The sequence below is a fragment of the Moschus berezovskii genome, chromosome 18 (assembly GCF_049115385.1).
Source record: "Moschus berezovskii isolate FMDL1 chromosome 18, NW_MosBer_1.0, whole genome shotgun sequence".
NCBI lineage: Eukaryota > Metazoa > Chordata > Mammalia > Artiodactyla > Moschidae > Moschus > Moschus berezovskii.
This window is the reverse complement of record NC_142477.1, coordinates 6,089,360-6,107,393: the sequence shown is the minus strand read 5'-3', so window position 1 is coordinate 6,107,393 and position 18,034 is coordinate 6,089,360. Positions and strand designations below refer to the sequence as shown.

The 18,034-nt window shown below is 65.5% G+C and overlaps 1 protein-coding gene across 3 annotated transcripts in view; it reads left to right on the top strand.

Annotated features, from left to right (window-relative positions):
* SLC12A7 (solute carrier family 12 member 7) overlaps positions 1-15,774 on the top strand; it is a 36,847-nt gene extending 21,073 nt beyond the window's left edge. For 2 of the 3 annotated variants that reach the window (XM_055422314.2, XM_055422311.2), the window contains exons 9-25: positions 670-837; positions 2,185-2,283; positions 2,823-2,880; positions 3,169-3,343; positions 3,793-3,911; positions 4,050-4,148; positions 4,390-4,509; positions 5,374-5,478; positions 5,767-5,935; positions 8,420-8,615; positions 8,832-9,001; positions 9,116-9,247; positions 9,776-9,883; positions 10,201-10,379; positions 10,879-10,893; positions 13,988-14,121; positions 14,438-15,774. In XM_055422314.2, coding sequence (XP_055278289.2) covers positions 670-837; positions 2,185-2,283; positions 2,823-2,880; positions 3,169-3,343; positions 3,793-3,911; positions 4,050-4,148; positions 4,390-4,509; positions 5,374-5,478; positions 5,767-5,935; positions 8,420-8,615; positions 8,832-9,001; positions 9,116-9,247; positions 9,776-9,883; positions 10,201-10,379; positions 10,879-10,893; positions 13,988-14,121; positions 14,438-14,529 — 2,138 coding nt within the window. In that variant the 3' untranslated portion in view covers positions 14,530-15,774. The remainder of the gene's footprint in view (positions 1-669; positions 838-2,184; positions 2,284-2,822; positions 2,881-3,168; positions 3,344-3,792; positions 3,912-4,049; positions 4,149-4,389; positions 4,510-5,373; positions 5,479-5,766; positions 5,936-8,419; positions 8,616-8,831; positions 9,002-9,115; positions 9,248-9,775; positions 9,884-10,200; positions 10,380-10,878; positions 10,894-13,987; positions 14,122-14,437) is intronic. The other variant, XM_055422312.2, reaches the window with a different exon arrangement.
* The last annotated feature ends 2,260 nt before the right edge of the window (positions 15,775-18,034 follow it).

Sequence of the window (18,034 nt, the reverse complement as noted above, 5' to 3'; positions counted from 1 at the left end):
TGAAATCACACATTCCCGCTTGAAACTCGAAAGGGTACTTGAAACCCTTTCTTCGACACAAAAAATCCCTGACTAAGCCGTCCCCACTGGAGAGGAGCACACAAATAACGGACTCAACACAAGATGAGACCCAAATCACATTCCACGCCACGTGCGGAAACCCGAGGTACCCCTTCCAACACGATTGGAGACTTGATGTCCCTGGGACAACACGAGCGCATTCCTGACGTATCCACCGCAACTCGAGAAGGAGCCCAAGCTTCCCGCCACAACTCGAGAAAATCCACAAGATTCTGCTGGTGGCCATGTGACTGCGTCCCCGGTTGCTGACCGTCTGGGCCCCCCGGGCTAGTGCTCCCCAAGCTTAGACACCTGGTGGCTCGTGGAGGGGGCAGGTCAGGTCCCGGCGTCACGGCCCCAGCTTCGGGCCTGCGGAGCGGCAGTTGGGGGTTAATGAGGAGGCGGCGGGAGGTGGTCAGGCAGCGTGTCACCCACAATGGGTGTCTTCTTCAGACTCCCTACTGAAGCCTTTGCTTCGGCCGTCAGGAGATGTAATTTTCTCCGGGCTCAGTTGCTCCGAGTCCACGTCCCTGTCCAGGCAGGGTCAGCGCTGGGGGGCTGAGCCCTGGGCAGGTACCAGGGTTTCGTGAGCCGCCCTCGCCCTTGCAGACAACCTGTGGAGCGCGTACGCGGACAAGGAGACATTCGTGGAGAAGAAGGGGGTGCCCTCGGTGGCCGTGCCGGAGGAGGCCCGAGCTCGCGGGCTCCCCTACGTGCTGACCGATATCATGACCTACTTCACCATGCTGGTCGGCATCTACTTCCCATCTGTGACCGGTGAGGCCCGGGCGTCCCGCACGCCCCACACACACACTCCCCCGTTTCTGCTGCTTTTGGCTTAAGAAACTAGCCCAAGGGTCTCCACTCCCTGTCTGTCCAGAGTTGGGGGCCTGGGAAGCTGTGTGGCATCAGGCAGGTTCGTCCACGCTTTCCTGAGAGGCCGGGCTATTCAGAAAAGCCCTGTGAGCTTGGCTTTACAGTGGACGTGACGGCTGTCGGAGGCCGGCGTCCTTGTGCTTATGAGAGAGTCCGCTGACCTTCCTAGAGGGACAGGGGTGCAGGCCAGCCCCCACCCCCACGCGCGCACCCACGCAGGCAGCTGTCCGTGGGCTCGTGTGTGTGTACACGCACACACGCCTGCCCCTGGGAAGCCCTCAGCCTGGCCGTGGCCCCCGGCTGACCGAGCGGCCTGTGGTTGCGTGTCAGTCCCTCCTGCTTCAGGCCCCCCCGAGCCTGTCCACACACTGGGAGGCCAGCCTGCCAGGTGCCACTGCCCTCCTGCCCACGGCTCGGAGCTGGGGGTGGACAGACACGTCTGTAGCCTCCCCGTGGTGTGGGTCACGTCTCACTTAGGCGGTAGTTGGGGGTGGGGTCCGACCCCTTGGGGATCTTTGTCCTGTATTCCTGTCCCCTGCCTGTCGGTGATGAGGGCGTAGGAGCCTCCCCTGTGGGTGTGGGTATTTCCACACCCCGTGGCACCATGCCCACGGGCTCTGCTCAGGCCATGACCGGGACAGATCACAGGCGCTGACAGACAATGCTCCGTGAGGACGTGCTCTAAGCTCAGATGGACTCACTTAGAGTTTATGTGCTGGACGGAGCGAGGGGGGTGGGGGTGGAGGCTGCTCCCTGTTGGGGGTGGGGGGGCTGAGGCCAGGCCACACACTGACCCAGGCCTGGCCCGGGGGTGAGTCAGCGTTTGGCAGTGGCCTCCTGGGACTTTCTGACTCCGGGCCACAGGGATTAACCGTGTTTAGGGGACGAGGTCCAAGCTGGATGCTCACAGAGGCTGGGTCTGGTGTTGGCGCCTGGGGCTGAGCTGTGCTCTGGTCTCTGCTGTGACTCGGTTCACGGGGTCTCTGCTGTGACTCGGTTCACGGCTGGGCGGCTGATCCTGCGGACACTGTGGGGGACCTCGGGGTGCCCACCCATGTGCCCTGTGGTCCCACGGTGTGTGGTGAGGTCCAGCGTGCCGACAGCGGCCCCGTGCAGCCTGGTGTCTCTCCTGTGCATTGTGAGGATGCCCCCCCGCCCCCCACTGTCCTTGGACTCTGCCCGACGGGGCTGGGTGGGCGGCGTCTCCCAGGTGTGCCCAGGGACCATCACCACTCTCTCTTCCCACAGGCATCATGGCAGGCTCAAACCGGTCCGGGGACCTCAGGGACGCGCAGAAGTCCATCCCCACTGGGACCATCCTGGCCATTGTGACCACGTCTTTCATTTGTATCCTTGGGGGCCCGGTGTGGGAGGGTGGGCGGCTGTACCGTCCTCTGCTTGTGGCCGTGCCCTTGGGGCCTCCTCCAGGTGCCCCCGACCCCCACTTCTAGGTGGCCTCGGGTGGCCCTGACCACACCCCTGCCCTCAGAGGGGGCGGGCCGGTCTTGCCCTGACTCCTGGAGTCCAGCCTGTGTTGGTTGAAGAGCGTGGCTTTGTCTGAGAGCCGCGCATAGTGAGCAGACAGCTTCAGGAACGTGATCACGTGTAGCTACACGTGTGCCCGCACCGCACTTTTGTCGAGCAGGGGTCCCTGGCATCGCCATGCCGGAGGGGCCATTTCTCCCCGAGTTCGCCCCTTCCCAGCTGGCGAGGGTTCCCACTTGGTCCCAGCAGTGGTCGTGCCGAGGGCCAGGCCCATCACAACTGACCCGAGGTATCCCATCCAGGGGACCACGACCCAAGATGGGGTGGGCAGGCAGGGGGCTGGTCCAGGCCCACCTGTGGCCAGCGTGTGCTGCCCGCCGCATCCTTGACCCAGGCTGTAGACCTCTCCTGCATTGTGCTTTTCGGGGCTTGCATTGAAGGCGTGATCTTACGAGATAAGTACGTTTCGTTCACGGCTTCCGGGAGCTCCTGGGCCAGCGCTGGCTTCTTTGATGACTAGTGTTGAGTCTGGGGGAGGACAGGGTGTCCAGCCTCGCGTGTCAGGCCGTCCCAGCGGCCGGCGTGCTGGGGTCGCGCCTGTGCATCCCTCCTGTCCTGGAGCCCGCACCGCGACCCTGGACCCCAGGAGAGCTGGGTGCAGGGACTCCGGGGGCTGTCACTCCCTCTTGAGGGGTGGGAGGCGGTTTCTGCCCTCAGCCCCTCTCTGGGTGCTTGCGCCCCCCACAGGTTCGGGGAGGCCCTGCAGGGGAACCTCGTCATCGGCATGCTGGCCTGGCCGTCGCCCTGGGTCATCGTCATCGGCTCCTTCTTCTCCACCTGCGGGGCCGGCCTGCAGAGCCTGACCGGGGCCCCGCGCCTGCTGCAGGCCATTGCCCGGGACTCCATTGTCCCCTTCCTGCAGGTAAGCGCCCCCCATCCCGCGTGTGAGGCCCCCAGGAAGCCTGCCTTGAGGGCCCAGGGTCTGCCCCCGAGCGTGAGCGTCGTGATCAAAGGTGGCAGGACGCAGGTCCCCGCCTGCAGCCTGGCTGCCCCCCACCCCAAGCCTGTGCTCTCACCTTGCTCTGCGTCTGCCCCAGGCTCTGGGTTCCCCGCCCCAGAGCCCGTGAAGGAAGGAGGCGCGGGGCAAAGCTTCCTCCCAGGAGTCCCGGTGCCCACGGGGCCCTCCCAGGCTATGCCCCCAGTTGGCACTCGCCAGGAGCCCGGGCCCCGCGCTCCAGCCTCTCCTCCTGGCTGTGGCTGGGTGGGGTCCATCCCAGCGTCGCAGCCCCAAGGCCACCTCTGAGCTGAGCGCGGGCATCTCGGCCTCTTGCATGTGAGCGTTCTTCTGGTGCCACTCTCTTCTCCGGGCAGGTGTTTGGCCACGGGAAGGCCAACGGGGAGCCCACGTGGGCCCTGCTGCTCACAGCGCTCATCTGCGAGACCGGCATCCTCATCGCCTCCCTGGACAGCGTGGCCCCCATCCTGTCCATGTGAGTGGCCGCTGGGGGCCCTGCTCGGGCATGTGGATGAGGCTGGGAGGACCCCGGGGCCCGGCCCAGCCCTCGGGGCGGCGGCCGCAGCTGGGAGGACCCCGGGGCCCAGCCCTCATGCTGCCACTCATGCCCTAGGTTTTTCCTCATGTGCTACATGTTCGTGAACTTGGCCTGCGCCCTGCAGACCCTGCTGCGCACGCCCAGCTGGCGCCCACGCTTCAAGTACTACCACTGGTGAGCATGCGGAGCTGCTGCCGCCTTCCCGGGGGAGTGTGGGGTGCAGCCGCCGTGGGGCCCCGGCCGCCCTTCCTGGACCGGGGGGTCTCCCAGCCCTCGGGACGGCCCAGGGGACGCGCCTCGGCTGGCGCCGAGGCTCGGGTCCTTCTGCTGGGTGGGGGAAGGCCTCCGGGGCGGCTGCTCGGGCGCTGGCTCGGGGTCCGGGTGGCGAGTGTAGCCCTGGGCTGCCGCCCCGCAGGACCCTGTCCTTCCTGGGCATGAGCCTGTGCTTCGCGCTGATGTTCATCTGCTCCTGGTATTACGCGCTGTGTGCCATGCTTGTCGCCGGCTGCATCTACAAGTACATCGAGTACCGCGGGTGAGCTGCCGGCCGCTCCGGGAGTGACGATCTGTCGCTGAGTTTGTCCGTGTCCCAGCGTGGTAGCCACGCTGTTTCAGCAGTGTGTCTGTAAACTGAGATCCATCTAATGACGGCACTGACGTGTGGTGGATTATCACGTTTCTAAAGTTTCCCATAAAATCGTAAGCGCTGGGCAGGTGGTCACTTGCATCTCAGAGCCCCAGGTCCATCATGGGGGCGTTTTCCCTGGATATCCTGCCCCGTCCGGGGTGGCTGCCGCCCCCGTGAGGGCCAGGCCCCGTGGTCCTCCCAGCTGCGGCCGCCGCCCCCATGAGGGCTGGGCTGGGTCCCAGGGGTCCTCCCAGCCTCATCCACATGCCCGAGCAGGGCCCCCAGCGGCCACTCACATGGACAGGATAGGGGCCACGCTGTCCAGGGAGGCGATGAGGATGCCGGTCTTGCAGATGAGCACTGTGCTCTGGGATCTGGGGGCTTCTTGGGCTTGGGGTGATGAGAGGCCTCCGGGGGTGCAGCCTGAAGGCCCTGTCCAGCTCTTCCAAGCTTGGAGGGAGGGTCTGGGGGCCTCGACCGCTGCTGCAGCGAGCCCTGCACCCCCAGTGGCCCCTTCTGGAGCCCCCTCCTCCGTCTGCCCTGCTGGCGGCCCCATGCCGTCCCGCACGGGCGCCGGTGCTGCCTGCACCCCCACCCCCATTCTGCACAGGCTGTCCCCCTAGTCCTGCTGCCCCATTCCTGCCCAGCCCAGGAACCCCCCCGTTTGTCACAGAAACACCGAGGGACCCCTGCGGCCCTGGGCTGGCTGCCTGTGGGTCCACCCGGGTGTGCTGGGGCCGGGCCTCATCCCTGACCCCCACCCCACCCCAGGGCCGAGAAGGAGTGGGGCGACGGCATCCGCGGGCTGTCGCTGAACGCCGCCCGCTATGCTCTGCTGCACGTGGAGCACGGCCCACTGCACACCAAGAACTGGAGGTGAGCCGGCCCGGTGCCCTGCCCTGAGGCCAGGCCTCCCGGAGGGGAGGGGCGCCCCCCAATTAGGGGCCGTGGTCCCTGAGCCGGGACTGCTCAGCCGGCCACTCAGCTCGGGTCTGATCTCTGGTTGGGGCATCGGGTGCAGGGGGTGAGCAGACCTACTTGGGGCCCCACTGTGGATGGAGGGGGCCTGTCCGCCTCCCCTTGCCTGGGAGGGGCTGCGCCCTGGAACCTGGGCTCTCCCTGGGCGGGACTGCATTGCGCACGGTGACGCCCACCTACCCCTAGGCCCCAGGTGCTGGTCCTGCTGAACCTGGACGCCGAGCAGCGCGTGAAGCACCCCCGCCTGCTCTCCTTCACCTCGCAGCTCAAGGCCGGCAAGGGCCTGACCATCGTGGGCTCCGTGCTGGAGGGCACCTTCCTGGACAAGCACATGGAGGCCCAGCAGGCCGAGGAGGTGGGCTGCCTGGGGTCGGGGGAGTGGGTGGCCCCACCGGTGTTCTGCCAGCACGCCCGCCACCGGCTCGTGGGCTGTGCCAGTTCTGTTCTTGTTTCCAAGCGGATGTGGTTTCTGAGTGTTTGAACAGGCAGGGAAGGAAACCACCGAGACTTGGAGTGCACGCCCTGAGGCCTTGGGCGGGGCCGGGCGGGCTCTGAGGGGCTGGGCACGGCAGTGGGCAGGGCGGTGGGCCGGGCTGAGCGCTGCCCTGGGGGTAGGACTCCCAGTGGGCGGGACCGGCTCGAGTTCCCTCTGCTCTGCTTCAGGGCCCGTCCAGAGGGGGCCGTGGCGGCCGGCCAGCACTCGGTCCTCCGACTCAGATGCTCTGCTGGCGCGGCCGTGGCCTCTGCCCTGGGTCTGGAGCAGCCCCTGTGGCCTGGTGTGAAGGCGCTCCAGACCCGATCCCCACGCCAAGGTGGGGGCCAGCTCTGTGCTCAGCAGAGTGCCGGGTGGCATCCGGCCGCGCGCGTGAGGGGTCGCGCGTGAGAGCATCTCTCTGCCTGTGACCATGGCCCCTTTGGCCCCCCAGCGTCTCTGGGGACGCTGAGTGGGTGGGGGGTCAGAGCTCAGCGCTGCCTGAAGCGTCACCAGCACAGCTAGATTCACAGCCCCCCTTCCAGACCCGAGCGGGTCACCCACACGTCCCTCTGGCCCTTCCCCGGGACTCTGTGGAAATACTGCCCCGCGTACTCATTCTGCTTTTAACCATTGCTCTCCCAGTTGGCCAGGTGCTTGTGGGGTTTCAGTGGCCGCACAGGGATCCTTTCCTGGATGAGGTCCTAGTTCTGTTCTGTGGAATCCGCCGCCTTTGGCGTAGGGGTGGTTCCTGACACCCCTGAGGCTGGGCAGAGTTGCAGTTCTGTCTCCCCCATGGTTTATGGAGAGGCGGGTCTCAGGTGCGGTTCTGATCTCCCCCATGGTTTATGGAGAGGCAGGCCGCCCCACTCGGGTGCTCTGCCATCTCTACCTCGAGGGCCCTGTCCCATCCCAAGCCAGTGGCTGGATTCTGGTGCTGCTGGGGGAAAGGGGAGGCCCCGCTGGGGTTCACCCCAAGTATCCGGCAGGGGTGGAGCTCAGAGCCGTGTGGGTTCCCCAGGGGAGGGGCTGGTATAGGTGCTTACGGGGTACTCAGAGGGTGAGGACTGCGGGCAGGCCGTGGTTGGGCGCCCCAGGTTTGCTCGACGCGCCTGCTGGATGCACACGTGGCTTTGCAGGCGGAAGCCTGGGCAGTGTTCGTGGGCTTGCCTTCATGCGTTGTATGTCGGCCCGTTCGTGGAAGCGGCAGCCTTGTCGGGTGGGGGGCTCTGCTGGTTCTGGGGGGATGGAGGGACCCACGTCAGATGATCCGGTGAGTGCAGGGCCGGCCTGGTGTCGGGGGAGCATGGGCGAGGCTGGTCTCCTGGGGCAGGAGGGCTCACTGTGGACCCTTGGGCTCAGCGTGGGGCTGCTGTCCGAGGCCCCGGGGCGCTGCTGCTTGGAACCCCACAGGGACTCCTGGAAGCCCCAGCGTAGGTCGGCACTCCTGCCCGTGACCTGAGAAGCCATCAGTCTCAAAGCTGGAATGTGTGGCCTTTGAGCCCCTCGAGCAGGGCGGCGGAGCCCCTGGACTGGTCTCCAGGAGCGTGTGTCCAGGGGTCCTGAGTGGCGGCACAGCTGCGCTGAGGCGGACCTGGGCCACGTCCCAGCTGCTGGGACCCTCGCAGTGGTCGAGGGGGCTGTGCTGCTGAGGGGAGACGTGTCGGTGTGAGTTCCCTGGGTGTCTGTCACAAGTGCCCACGGCAGGTGGTCGAGGGGGCTGTGCTGCCGAGGGGAGACGTGTCGGTGTGGGTTCCCTGGATGTCTGTCACAAGTGCCCATGGCAGGCTCTCAGGACAAGTGAGGCTGGCTGTCTCAGCTCTGAGGCCAGAGGCCCAGCGTCCAGGCCGCCCTGGCGGGGCCGTGCTCCTGCTCGCGCGGGGCCCACGCCAGGCCCCCGAGGGCCAGTCAGCAGGGCCGGGAGGCGGCCGGCAGGCACAGGCAGGGTGTCTGGACAGAAGGGCTCCCGTGGTCCCTGCGCATGTGGCCTCACTGGGCATTGAGCTGCCCGTCGGGGGCTGGCATGCGGTCCAGAAGGCCGGCCTGTCCCTCCTGAACCGCTGGCTCCGTGGGCTTCCAGGAGGAGCCGTTGGGCCTCACACGTCCTGGCCTGGCCCCCAGGAAGCAGGGGGGTGTCCACGCACAGGGGTGGGGGGTCGTGACGGCACGGCCCCAGTGATGACCTTCGCCCCCGTGGGCACGTGCGCACAGTCAGCCCCAAGCATGCCGAGCCCTGCCTGGACTCTGGCCGCTCAGCCTTCAGCCTCCGTGTGTGAGGCCGTGACGTCTATGTGGAAGCTGCCCGGCGCCCGGGGTGGGGGTGACGGGGTGCCCCCAGCCCTCTGCTGACGCCCGCCCACGTTGCAGAACATCCGGGCTCTGATGAGCGCCGAGAAGACCAAGGGCTTCTGCCAGCTGGTGGTGTCATCCAGCCTGCGGGACGGCACATCGCACCTCATCCAGTCGGCTGGCCTGGGGGCCATGAAGCACAACACGGTGCTCGTGGGCTGGCCCGGGGCCTGGAAGCGGGAGGACAACCCCTTCTCCTGGAGGAACTTTGTTGGTGGGTCTGCGGGCCCCAGCCCGCTCGGAGTGGGGCTCATGGTTCCCGGGGGATGGTTCCAGGCTGGCCCGCCCCAGCTGCAGGGTGGTGGGCTTGAGGGCCCTGCCCCTGATGGGCTGCACGGGGACCCCAGCCCACCCCTGGCCGGCTGCTCCCAGCGGCCCCAGGAGGCTGGGTCCCGCGGGCCCTGTGACCCATGACCGCCCCTCCTTGCAGACACCGTGCGGGACACCACGGCCGCACAGCAGGCCCTGCTGGTGGCCAAGAACGTGGACCTGTTCCCGCACAACCAGCAGCGCTTCAGTGGCGGGCACATCGACGTCTGGTGGATCGTCCATGACGGCGGCCTGCTCATGCTGCTGCCCTTCCTGCTGCGGCAGCACAAGGTGGGGGAGGGGTGCGGGGGGGCTCGTGGGGTCCTGAGCAGGCTTCACGTGGGGTGGGGTCGCCGGGCGTGGGGTCAGCGTGGCAGCACGCAGCAGTGACGGCCCCGCCCCCAGGTGTGGAGGAGGTGTCAGATGCGCATCTTCACGGTGGCCCAGGTGGACGACAACAGCATCCAGATGAAGAAGGACCTGCAGACCTTCCTGTACCACCTGCGCATCAGCGCCGAGGTGGAGGTGGTGGAGATGGTGAGGGCCGGCGGGTGCCGGGCGGGGCCTCCAATCCCCACAGCCCAGGTCGAGTCGTCCCGAGTCTGTCCTTAGTTCCAGGCCGGCTGCGTTCCAGGCTCCCTCTGTCTCTGTGAACTTGGCTTCAAGGAGAGCTGGGCAGTTTGCAGCGAGTCCCTCAGTGTAGCTTTGCCTGAAGCTTTCCCTGTGGGTGGCTGGGCTGTGAGTTCGCGGCGGGAAGGCTCAGCTGCACTGCACGTGACTGCAGGACTGGCCGCTAGTCAGGATCTGAGCCCCGCGGCCAGTGAGGTTCCCGACGGTCCTGTGCGGGCGGGCGGACCTGTGTCCAGAGCTCGCGCAGTCCTTACTCTTCGTGGGCCTCTCGCGCGTCCATGACCACGGCCCCAGGAAGGGCGAGGGCGTTCAGTCGTGACGGCCTGGTGCAGGCACACCAGGGCCAGGCTCTGCACCCACAGTGGGCCGCCCGGGGCCCAGGTCCGTGGCCCGCTGTTGGGGGACGGGGATCAGCTTCGTGCTTCGGGCCTTCAGGTGGAGAATGACATCTCGGCCTTCACCTATGAGCGGACACTGATGATGGAGCAGCGGTCGCAGATGCTGAAGCAGATGCAGCTGTCCAAGACGGAGCAGGAGCGGGAGGTACGTGGGAGCCCGTGGGCATCCAGACGACAAGCGCCTCTCAGGCCGGGGGCGCCGAGGTCTCCGGGGCATTTCACCTCCACGCCTGGTCCTCTCCCTCCCGTGGTCGAGGTCACGCCCTCATGGGCCTGGGCTTGGGGGCCGTGTCGATGTGTCCATCTTGGGTCCGTGGAGCCGGCCAGCTTCTCTCCCCACGGGGTTTGGTTCCTGTCCTGGAGGGCGTTGTGGCCCCGGGCCAGCCCCGTGCTCTCGGGAGCTGTGTGTGCCTGTGATCGTGCAGGCCGGGAAGTGAGGCTGCGCTTCCCTATCACTGCCAGGCTCAGCTGATCCATGACAGGAACACAGCTTCCCACTCAGCCATGTCCGCCAGGGCCCAGGCCCCGTCCACACCCGACAGGGTGCAGATGACCTGGACGAAGGAGAAGCTGGTTGCTGAGAAGCATCGGAACAAGGACGCCACCATGTCCGGGTTCAAGGACCTCTTCAGCCTGAAGCCGTGAGTGTCACACTGCCCCGACCCCAGCTGGGGGGGCCCTACTGTCCGTCAGGAGCCACAGCCCACACGGCCCATGAGCGGGGGACAGCCCAGGGCGCAGTTAGCAGGGACGCGGGTGAGGAGGCCGGTGGGCTGCTGCTGGTGTTTCTGGTGGGGGTCCCAGGACCCAGAGGTCAGGGCCAAGCCCCAGCGGGGACCCTCCAGGCTGCCCTTCTCCCTGGGGCCCATGCCCTGCTTGGCTCACGGCTGCGACGTTGAGCTGAGAGCCCTGGGGCTAGCCCCGTGCCAGTGTGCGGTGTGGCTGGACCTGGGAGATGGGGGTGTCCCTGGCGGGAGGCCAGGACAACGTCTGCAGTGTTTTGGGCGGTGGAGCTGAGCCATGGAGCCCTTGAGAAGGACACGGTCACCTGAGAAAGGGCGGCCTGGGGGAGCTAGTAGCTTTGTGCCGCGTGCTGTGTCCTCCTGAAGTAACGCACACTCTGTTTTTTCTCCCATGTAGAGAATGGGGAAACCTGTAAGTCACCCCCTTACCCCGGACCTCGTAGACGTGGTTGCCTGGCATGCGCTGCACGCACAACCCCTGTGAACCGCGTGTGCATGTCCGAGTGTATACACAGCCCCGTGTGTGTGCAGGGCCCAGTGTGGGTGTTCCCGTGAGTATGTGTGTGTGCCTGGCCTTGTGCATGTGTGTGTCCGTGCATATTTACCTGACCCACTTGTGAGTCAGTGTGTGTACGTGTCCGTGTACACGTGCCTGATCCGTGTGTGTGCATGCGTGTGTGTGTCCACTACGTACGTGTGCCTGGCCTGTGTGCGTGTCCGTGTGTGTCTGCGTGTCCGTGTACACGTGCCTGGTCCGTGTGTGTGCATGTGTGTGTCCACTACGTACGTGTGCCTGGCCTGTGTGCGTGTCCGTGTGTGTCTGCGTGTCCGTGTACACGTGCCTGGTCTGTGTGTGTGCGTGTGTGTGTCCACTACGTACGTGTGCCTGGCCTGTGTGCGTGTCCGTGTGTGTCTGCGTGTCCGTGTACACGTGCCTGGTCTGTGTGTGTGCGTGTGTGTGTCCACTACGTACGTGTGCCTGGCCTGTGTGCGTGTCCGTGTGTGTCTGCGTGTCCGTGTACACGTGCCTGGTCTGTGTGTGTGCGTGTGTGTGTCCACTACGTACGTGTGCCTGGCCTGTGTGCGTGTCCGTGTGTGCCTGCTTGTCCGTGCACATACGCCTGATCTGTGTGTGTGTGTCCATGTACATGTGGCGCTCCCCCGCCCTGCTTTCAGTAATTTCCTGTTTAGTTTGCTCCCTCTGTCCAGAGCCGCTCAGGGCACATACCCGAAATTCCTTCTCTGGGTAGCGCGTGAGGACTGAGCTGCAGCAGCCCTGAGCGGCCCTGCAGTGGAGCGGAGGCTGGCCGTGCCCGAAACTGCAGTGATTGTTCACCCATGTCCCTTGGGGCCAGGGGTTCAGGCTCCGCGTTCCGGCTCAGCCCGGACCGCATGTCCTCCCATCTGCCTGGCGCCAGGCACCCCTTGCCCACAGGAAGCGGCGCCTTTAGTCTTGCGGGCAGGGATGTGGATGAACCTCTGCAGCCGGGGCTTCAGGCCGGGGGTGCTGTCTGTCTGTCGCCTCTGCCCTGGCCCCCTGTGACTTGCGGGCTGTTTTCCCTCCCTCGGGAGCCCCGGCCGCTCACCCTGCAGAGCCATGAGGTTCGGGACTGCACGTCCAGCCCCTAAACCCGAGTGGACCGCACAGAGGGGACAGGACACACTTCTGTGGACACAGGGCCGGGCACTGTTGCCTGCTGTTCTCTCACGAATTTAAAGTGCCCTCCACTTAAAGCCTGACTGAAAGACAAAAGCAAATCTGTGGACACAGGAGCGGCTGTGAACCCTGGGCCCATGCCCTGTGTGTGCCCGGTGGGTCAGCAGGATGCGTGGGAGGTGGACTCGGGGGCAGGGCCTGCCCCGGGCGCCTCCTTGGAGTCAGCTGGAGGGACTCCCGGAAGGTGGGCGGTCAGCCCGCTGATGACACGTGCCCGCCCCAAGGCGGGCTCCCTGGGCCCCGTGAACCGGGTGTGTGGGTCACCAGTGTCCTCTGGGCGGCCATCCGGAACGGGGATCTGGTTTCCAGCTCTGCGCCCAGGCTGGCCACGAGTCCTCCTCCGTGTGTCCGGCAGCCCCGGCCTGAGTGCCGCTCCCTGCCAGGCTCAGCTCCCGGCCGCCCGTCTCCGTCAGCAGCCTCACAGCTGGTCTCTGTTCGCATCCCGGACACTCAGGGTCCGCCCTCTCTGCCCTCCATGGGTCCTGTCGTCTGGGAGGCGCGGGTCTGTCGGGCCCCAGACTCCTGATTTTTAGATTATATATGTTTTCAGACCCTGAACCCAGAGAGGCCCTTCAATATCACATGCGCATTCCTGGGGTCACTGCCCCCAGACACACTGGTAATTGTGGTCCGTCCCGGCAACTAATGCATGGTTCTTATAACAAAAGACCCCGACTGCCATGGACAGAGGCCCAGCCTGTAATTTTATCAGACAAAATTGGAGAGAGGAAACCAAGAGCTCCACGTCCCTTCCTCCCTCCTGGTAATTGGCGGCTGTAATTGGCTTCATTTGGCCGAAGGGCTGTGTTGATCAAAGGCTATGGTCCACGATTCCTCCATGGGCCTTTCCCTGACCCCTCGTGGGGTGGCCTCTGTCTGTCTGCCCGTCCCTCTCAGTTTGGGCCACGGGTGACTTTCGAGCCGCGTCTCCCATGTGCAGCCCTGGAGTTGGCAGAGGTGCCCGAGCGCCCAGCACATGCAGCTGCTGGCGCCATGAAGCAGGTGGTCACAGCTGGGGTCTGCTTCATGTGTCCTGGAAGGCAGCTTGCTGGGGGGGGCGGCCAGGAGGGCGAGGGGGCATCCCCAGGCCCACTCCCCTGGGGACCCTCCCTTGGGGCCGCCCCAGACCCTTAGGTCCCCCGTGGATGTGGGCATGGGATCCAGTCACTGCGGTGGGGGGCCCTGTTCCAAGACCTCCGGCCTCGGGAGCAGGTAGAGGGCCAGGCCGCCCCTTAGTTGCCCTCTGCCTGGCCCCCTGGACCCCAGCGCACGTCAGCAGGAGCTACTGCTGCTGCTAAATTGCTTCAGTTGTGTCTGACTCTGTGCGATCCCACTAGGCTCTGTCCCTGGGATTCTCCAGGCAAGAACACTGGAGTGGGTTGCCGTTTCCTTCTCCAATGCATGAGAGTGAAAAGAGAAAGTGAAGTCGCTTAGTCGTGCCCGACTCTTAGCGACCCCATGGACTGCAGCCCACCAGGCTCCTGTCCATGGGACTTTCCAGGAGCCAGGGGCAGTCTATAAGGCCGACCCGGCCCAAGGCAGGGGTCTCCACGGGAGATGCCCTGTGAGCTGGCGGGCTGCCCTGTGCCATCCCGCAGCTGTGCTCAGAGCACAGAAACCAGCTCCCCTCAGGTGTCGACACAGCCCCCCATGGACTTGCTGCCCCGGGGGCACTCTGCGCAGCGGGTCAGACCTGTGCCCACCTGCCCTTTCTGATGGGAGCCAAGCGGGCGTGAACCGGGGGCCTGGGATGCGGCTGGAAGTGCCGAGTGACCGTCTCCCTCCCTAGGAACCAGTCCAACGTGAGAAGGATGCACACGGCTGTGAGGCTCAACGGCGTCGTCCTTGACAAGTCCCAGGACGCCCAGCTGGTCCTGCTGAATATGCCGGGGCCCCCGAAGAACCGGCAGGGGGACGAGAACTGTATCCTTCGCTGCGCTGTCCCCACGGGGTGGGCCATGCCTCACTGCCCCCCTGCTCAGTGGAGGCGCCCGAGGCGGGGGTCAGAGCGGAGGAGCCCTTGCCATGGGCTGCGGGTCGGCCTGGGCAGCCCAGGATGTGGGGTCCTGGTGGGCGGACAGGGCCCCTTCCCCTCCCCCAGTCTCCCACCCCGAAAGGACCTGGGTCCCAGCTCCCTCTGCCTCCGGCCAAGTCCTGGCAATGAGGCTCTTGGGAAGTCGGGGGTGCCCTTCGCGTTTGTGGTGAAGTCGGCTGCGTCCTTAACTCAGCCTCGCTGCAGACATGGAGTTCCTCGAGGTCCTGACCGAGGGGCTGAACAGGGTGCTGCTGGTCAGGGGCAGCGGCCGGGAGGTGGTCACCATCTACTCCTAGCTTTCTGCTTCCTGCCAGCCGGCTAGGCAGGCGTGCCGATAGAGCCGCGGAGCTCGCTGGCCGGCGCTGACATCCCATGGAATGCCCCTGGGTGCTCCTGTCCAGGCCGAACGCCGGCATGCACTCAAGCTTTCCTCGTATCCACCCCCCCGGGCCCCTCCCCACAGGAGGCTGGTAGAGACTGGAACGTGGCGGCCACCTCGTGTGGCCCAGCAAGGCGGGAAGCCCCCGGACGGACTCTCAGAACTGACTCCCCGAGGTGGGAAGCCCCTGAACGGACTCTCAGAACTGACTCCCCGGCTGGGCCTTCAGGCTGATGTGCACTTAGGGTTACTCTGAGCACCACCCCAGGCGCCCACAAGGAGCCACACAGACCCTGGGTGGCCTTGGGCGCCAGGTCTCCCCAGCTGCATCCCCACCTGGGTTTAGGCTCCAGGAAATGGCAGGCGACGGCGGGGACGCTTTTGAGACCCGGAGCCCCGCACGCGCAAGCATCTGACACACACCTGCCCCTGTGGCCCCGGTTCCCACTGATGCTGGAGGGGGTCCGGCTGCGGCCGAGGCACCCAGGCACTGACAGGTGGTCCCAGCTGTGTTGGGACCACTGACACGCCTTCCAATGACCTGGCCTGTGTTTGCACTTTGCACGCGTAATCACACCCACTGTATGTTGTTGGAGTAACTTGTGTGCCTCAATTTCCTTCGGCTTATTTATTTATTTAAACACTGAGGAGTGGGGGGTTCACTGGTAAACGCTGTCCTTACGGAGATCGCTTCGATGGAAGGGGCCCCAAGCGGCCCAGCCTTGCTGTCGCTGGCTTTTGTGGGCTCCCAAGGAATCTGCCTGGTCCGTGGACTCCAGGTCAGGCAGGGCTAAGCTTCCGGATGCGCCCGACGGGTGGCTGGGCAGTGTAACTGCGGCCACAGCTAGTGCCAAATGCCACGGGCGGGCGGGGTCCGGTTCAGGGCTGATTTAGGCAGCAAGACCCAGCCCAGTGGCTTCCAGCCCCCTCCTGCATCGGGGGGGCCCGTGGGGCCCGCTCCTGAGCCCCGTAACCCTGGCTGGCGTGGAGCAGGTGCGTGCGGCCCACTGCCCTGTGTCTTCACCGGCAGCCTTTCCAGCGCCAACCATGGAACCGCAAGCCGTTTAGAGTTGATTTCTTGTTTCCCTATTTTAGGTTCTTTGTATCATTTTGTTAGCAGAGGAATAAAATTGTATAGAATCCGAATCTGTTAAAGGTTCTCACGTGTCTTGTTCAGCCTAGAAATGAAATACTCAGAGCGGCCCCCTGCTTCTCTTGGAGTTGACCTCAGGTCTGATCAGCAGGGCAAACCCAGGTGCTAGAAGAGTGACCGCATGACCTGACTGAAAGAAGTAAAAACAGACCAGAGTAACCACAGCTGGCGACGGGGTGCCGTGCTGTGTCCCCAGACCCGGGGGGGCAGCCCGACCATGAGGTCCTGCTGTCCGCTGGGGTGACTCCACCTGTAATCTGCACCCCAGGAGAATCGGGAGAGAACCATGACGAGGGGCCATCTGTTCGGACACACAGGCTGGGGCTGCAACGGCCCTCCCACCCGAGACGGGGACCCGAAGAAGGGAGACCAGCAGGTGCTGCCTGAACGCTGGGGCCGCTGTTGCCGCTTCTCAGGGTTAAGTCGGGAACCAGCAGTTCTGCTGCTGGACATGATAGCCGGTGGACACGGACTCCACGAAGGCCTGTCCGAGCGTGTCCTTCCCTGCTCAGCCGTCCCCACATGGGAGCACGGGGGGCAGGACGCACGCATTCTCAACGGCGCCGGTCAGTCCTGAGACAGTGCAGGGCTGAACTGCCCACGGGGAGCCCAGAGCATCCCACTGAGAGACATGGGCACCACAGTCGGCTGCAAGCTGGGGGAGCCAGAGACAGGCGTGGGCGATGGGGCAGCAACTGGGTAATGAACGAGAGGCCGGGTGGGCGTGCGGTCTGTTCAGGTCACAGAGAATACTCTGAGGAGGGCGTGACCCCTTGGCCTCCAGGCCAACTGCCCACTTCTACACTGGGGTCTGTGCCTCCCCGGTTTCACCAGCGATGCCTGACTCCTGCTCCCCAGACCCCCTCTCATCCCCGCCAGGCTCCATGCTCTCATCAGTACAGCACCCCCACCCCCGGGGTTGCAGCACTGGCTGTAACCTTGGCTGCCCGTCCATCCCCTCCGTGTCCCTGCCTGGCTGTTTGCTGAGTCTCTGGGGAGGCGCCGAGTTCCCACGCCCTCCCATGGTGCCTGTGGTCCGCGGTCCTCCCGTCGCCTGTCCCGTGGGGGATGCGGCCCACCTGGTGCGGCATCGGGCTCTTCAGGGGGCGGAGAGGCAGCTGGGGCCCCAGCCTCGTCTGTGTTTGCTCCTCCCAGGCAGCGACCCCCCCAACCCCACCGCCAGTCCTACCCGAGGCCCCGAGGGTGTTGGGTGGAGGCAGAAGCTCTGGAGCCCGAGGGAGGGCTTGACTGACTCCTGCGGTGGGGCCGCCCTTCCCGCCCTTCAGGCCCAGACCAGGCGATGGTCCGGGTATGGAGACTGCAGGGGGCCGTGTCCTCTGCTCTCCACACACTCGCCAGCTCACTCCCCATGCTGGCTCCTGTGGGGAGCCTGGTCCAGGACAAGCTAGCTGCCAGGCAGCGGGCAAGGCTGGCACGGGCTGGGGGCACGTGGGCTGCGGCTCGGGGTCATCTCAGATGCGGAGAGGCCTGAGGGGTGGGGGCAGTGAGGGAGTCGGGGTGGGGTGGGCCGGGGTCGTGTGGGGGTCGTGTGGGGCCGTGTGGGGTCTGGGGGTCGTGTGGGGTTATGTGGGGCCTGGGGTGGGGGCCATGTTGGGGTCGTGTGGGGCCATGTGGGGTCCTGGCTTGGGGGGCCCTGGGCAGGCCCATCTTCCATGTCCCATACCAGGGGCCATGGGTGCGGACGTAAAGGACCCGTCTCATCTGTGCTCAGAGGGTACAGGGGAGGGAGAGACCCCTGGCTGGGCGCCGGCTGGGCCCTGGTCTGCGCAGCCACACCAGGGAAGCAGGCTGTGCTCTGGCTTTGCCTTTCAGCCAAGAAGACAGAAGCACAGGCCCGCGCTCAGGTGGCAGGGTCCAGACGGATGGCACCGGCCTGGCAGGCCCACCTGGAGCCACTGATGGAGCAGCACTGGACCCTCAGATCGCGCCTGAACTCGCTGTCCAGAAAGGGGGCGGGGGGAAGGTCGAATGGGACAGGGGTACCAGAGCTCCTTGCCCGGGACCAGGGCTTGGTGGCCGAGCCGACTGCCAGCCTGGGGGTCGGGCAGCACAGAGGCCACACTGCAGCGTCCCGGAGGCCTTCAGCCACTCAGTACTAGTTTGTCTGGCAGCCGCTCTCCAGAAGGGCTTTGAGGATGTGAGACAGATTGCTCCAGCTCCAAGGTCGTCCGGTAGCCAGGTCTAAACAAATAAGTTTTATTGTTTGTTTATTTCTGTTACAAAAGGCATCTCTCCTCCCTTGACTGGT